Source organism: Dipodomys ordii, unplaced genomic scaffold, assembly GCF_000151885.1.
Source record: "Dipodomys ordii isolate 6190 unplaced genomic scaffold, Dord_2.0 Scaffold42, whole genome shotgun sequence".
NCBI classification, from domain to species: domain Eukaryota; kingdom Metazoa; phylum Chordata; class Mammalia; order Rodentia; family Heteromyidae; genus Dipodomys; species Dipodomys ordii.
In genome coordinates this window covers 1,538,334-1,542,094 of record NW_012267258.1, presented here as the reverse complement: position 1 = coordinate 1,542,094, position 3,761 = coordinate 1,538,334, and the positions used below count along the sequence as shown (strand labels likewise).

At 40.6% G+C, this 3,761-nt stretch overlaps 1 protein-coding gene across 1 annotated transcript in view; it reads left to right on the top strand.

The window, feature by feature from the left end:
* The window catches only part of Dip2b (DIP2 disco-interacting protein 2 homolog B (Drosophila)), a 130,413-nt gene that overhangs the window by 85,233 nt on the left and 41,419 nt on the right, over nucleotides 1-3,761 (top strand). Inside the window, exon 19 of the mRNA XM_013018690.1 lies at nucleotides 260-340. Coding sequence (XP_012874144.1) covers nucleotides 260-340 — 81 coding nt within the window. The remainder of the gene's footprint in view (nucleotides 1-259; nucleotides 341-3,761) is intronic.

Here is a 3,761-nt window from a genome sequence, read left to right as displayed (position 1 = left end):
GCATGCAAGGCAAGCGCTCTACCACTGAGCCACCTTCCCAGCTCCTACAATATGATGTTTTTAAAGTACTCAGTATAGAGTGTTTTTTAAGTCTAAAGAGATAAATTGTAAATGTTTATCACTTACATGGATGGAATTATTGTTAGATTATGTAATGTTAGTTTTCCAAAAAGCACTATTACTTTGTGTATTTTTTTAAAAATCAAATACATTTTCTAAGAAGAAAGAAAAATTGTTTAACCTTTTCATTGTCTTTTAGGTAATTCCAGTGAATTCTGCAGGCTCTCCTGTAGGAGATGTGCCATTTATCCGGTCAGGATTGTTGGGATTTGTGGGGCCAGTAAGTGATGCTCTCATGTTCATTTTGACACCTCTGATCCAAATACTTGGTCTTTAATTTACCACAGAATGAACTGAATCGTCCAGGGATGTTACAGTGCTATTTCACATCATTTAGAGCAGTTCTTACAAGAATATCATAAAAATGAATTGTTGTTTCCTTTACATGGTTCATGTAATTCCTTCAGACTAAGACTTTTTTTTTTTTTTTTTTTGGTTGGTTGTGGGGCCTGAACTCTGGGCCTGGGCGCTGTCCCTCGGCTCTTCAGCTCAAGGCTAACACTCTATCACTTGAGCCACAGCGCACTTCTGCTTTTTCTGCTTATGTGGTGCTGAGGAATCAAACCCAGGGCCTCATGCATGCAAGGCAAACACTCTACCACTGAGCCACCTTTCCAGTTCCTATTTTTAAATTTTTCATAATTTTTCACTCATATTTGCTACTTTCTTTTGATTTGACTAACATGTTGCTGTAAGTTATGAATTCTGGAAAAAGTTACCTTCAGTTGGAAAAGGAAGACCTCATCAGCACTATATGTGATAGTAAATTATTTGAAAATGATTTATTATTCAGCAAATGGTATTTACAGAGCCAATCAGAACCCACAAAGTCTTTTCCAAAGTGCTCCTAGTGCTCCTGATGAGCACACAGATGGCAAAGGACCAGGTCATGAAGCCTGTGATGAGGCAGTGGGAGTTGGGATTTTATTTTGTAAGTAATAGGTAGTCCTTATCCTAGTTGAGCCCATATCCCTTCATCCATCTCTGGTGAAGAACTCTTCACAGCTTAGCTTACATAAGAGAACATCTAATTTTACTCTATCTCGTCTCTACTATTTATGGACACTAGGGGAATGCAAAGGTCTAAGAGAACCACTCTCTTCGCAGGGTAGTATAAAGCTTCTATCTTGACTTCTTTACTCAGAACCAAAGAATTTTCAGACCTAACTCCTTTTAGTTTTCTACTCTACAATTAAGCTTTAGGATGAAGTTCTAACCATCACATCTGCATTCCAAAGAACAGAGGGAAAAGTACATCTTGCTCTCTCAAAAAAATTCTCTGAAATTACTTCTCAGAATTTCTGCCTGTGTCTCATTGATCTGAACTAAACCCATGGACACATCTAGCTGTAAGAAAGGCTGAAATGCAATATTTTCTTGAATCATGCGCAGCTAAATATAAAGAATGGAGAAATAGGCCCGACAATGGAAGCCTAACAATGACTGGCTCTCCTCAGGTATCCGGGATGGTCTGATGGCTTCTTGGGCATAGAGGTTCTGTCTTAGTCCAATCACTGTATGGCATTACATTGTGCTTAGTAAGCTAACAAGTGACATTCACATGGAGATAACTATTACATCATTGGTATATTTAAGTGTCCAAAACATAGAAAATCATTGATAAATGAGAACCAATCTAATTTACTGCAGATAGCACTGCAAAGATTATTTATACAATGATGCTTTAGAACTTTGATGGCAATTTTCTTGCTACTTTGTTATCTTGCTGAGAAAGAAAACCTCCTCAGTATTCATTAGATCTTTACTTTTACTAATCTGATTCTAATCTTACCAAATAGAAACATTACCCTTATAAACCTAAAACACTACTCTGGAGGCTGAGATCTGAGGATCACAGTTCAAAGCCAGCCCTGGCAGGAAAGTCTATGATATTCTTATCTCCACTAGAAAACCGGAAGTGGCACTGTGGCGCAAGCAGTGGAGCACTCTCCTTAAGCTGAAGAGCGCAGGGACAGCACCCAGGCCCAGAGTTCAAGCCCCATGACCAACAAAAACAAACAAACCTAAAATATACCATAATATTTTAATATGTGGCTGGGCGCCAGTGGCTCACACCTGTAATCCTAGCTACTCAGGAGGCTGAGATCTGAGGATCATAGTTCAAAGCCAGCCCAGGCAGGAAAGTCCATGAGACTCTTAGCTCCAATAAACCACTAGAAAACCGGAAAGTGGTGCTGTGGCTCAAGTGGTAGAGCACTCGCCTTGAGCCGAGCACAGGGACAGCTCCCAAGCCCAGAGTTCAAGCCCCATGACCGACCAAAAAAAAATTTTTTTTTAATATGTGAAGTTATTTACATAATAAAACTATTTTAACCTATGTTGAGTAGTAAAGAAATTCTCCTTTTTCTCCCCTTCATTCAACCCAGGAAAAGATACAAAAGATCAACTAATACATACTTGTGGCTGGGAAAATACACTTGTGTAGAGTTCTCAGTGCTTGTTTCCTTTGTTCCTCCCTCTCTTTCTCCCTCCCTCTTTCTTTCTTTGTATCTTTCTCTTTTTCTTTCTTTCTTTCTTTTGTTCTTTCTCTCTCTTTCTCTCTCTTTTGCCATCCTGAGCACAGTACTTGAGCTTTTTTTTCCCTACTAATTTCAAAGATGTTAAAGTATGAAACATTTTCTTTAAAAATCCATATAATGGGGGCTGGGAAGGTGGCTCAGTGGTAGAGCCCGTGCCTTGCATGCATGAGGCCCTGGGTTCGATTCCTCAGCACCACATAAGCAAAAAGAAAAAAAGCCGGAAGTGGCGCTGTGGCTCAAGTGGTAGAGTGCTAGCCTTGAGCTGAAGAGCTGAGGGACAGCGCTCAGGCCCAAAGTTCAGGCCCCACGACCGGACCCAAAAAAAAAAAAAAAAATCCATATAATGGGAAGCAGTGCTGTGGTTCAAAGTGGTAAAGCACTAGCTTTGAGCAAAAGAACTCAGGGACAGTGCCCAGGCCCTGGGTTCAAGCCCCATGGCTGATCAAAAATTAAAAATAAAAGCAATAAAATAAAATCTGTATAATATGTGAGACTGTTTTCTTTCATACCTTTTATTTTTGTGTGTGCTGGTCCTGGGGCTTGAACTCAAGGCCTGGATATTGTCCCTGGGCTTCTTTTACTCAAGGCTAGTGCTCTACCATTTGAGCCACAGATCTACTTCTAGCTTTTTTTGTAGTTTAATGGAGGTAAAAATCTTACAGAAGGTTGGGAATGTGGCTCAGTGTTAGAGTACTTGCCTAGCATGCATGAAACCCTGGGTTCAATTCCTCAGTACCACGTAAACAAGCTGTGGCCCACGTAGTAGAGCACTAGCCTTGAGCCAAAGCAGCTCAGAGATAGTTCCCAGGCCCTGAGTTCAAGCCCCATTACAGGCAAAAAATAAATAAATCTCACAGGCTTTCCTGCCCAGGCTGGCTTCAAACCACGATCCTCAGAGCTCAGACTTCTGAGTAGATAGAATTACAGGAGCTGTGAGCCTACCAGTACCCAGCTCATATCTATTTCTTATATTTTTGGGAGGCAGTACTGGAAGTTGAACCCAGGTCTATGCACATGCTAGGCAAGCACTTTTTTTTTGTCCCAGTCCTGGAGCTTGAACTCAGGACCTGAGTACTATCCCTGAGCTTTTTTTTTTTTTTT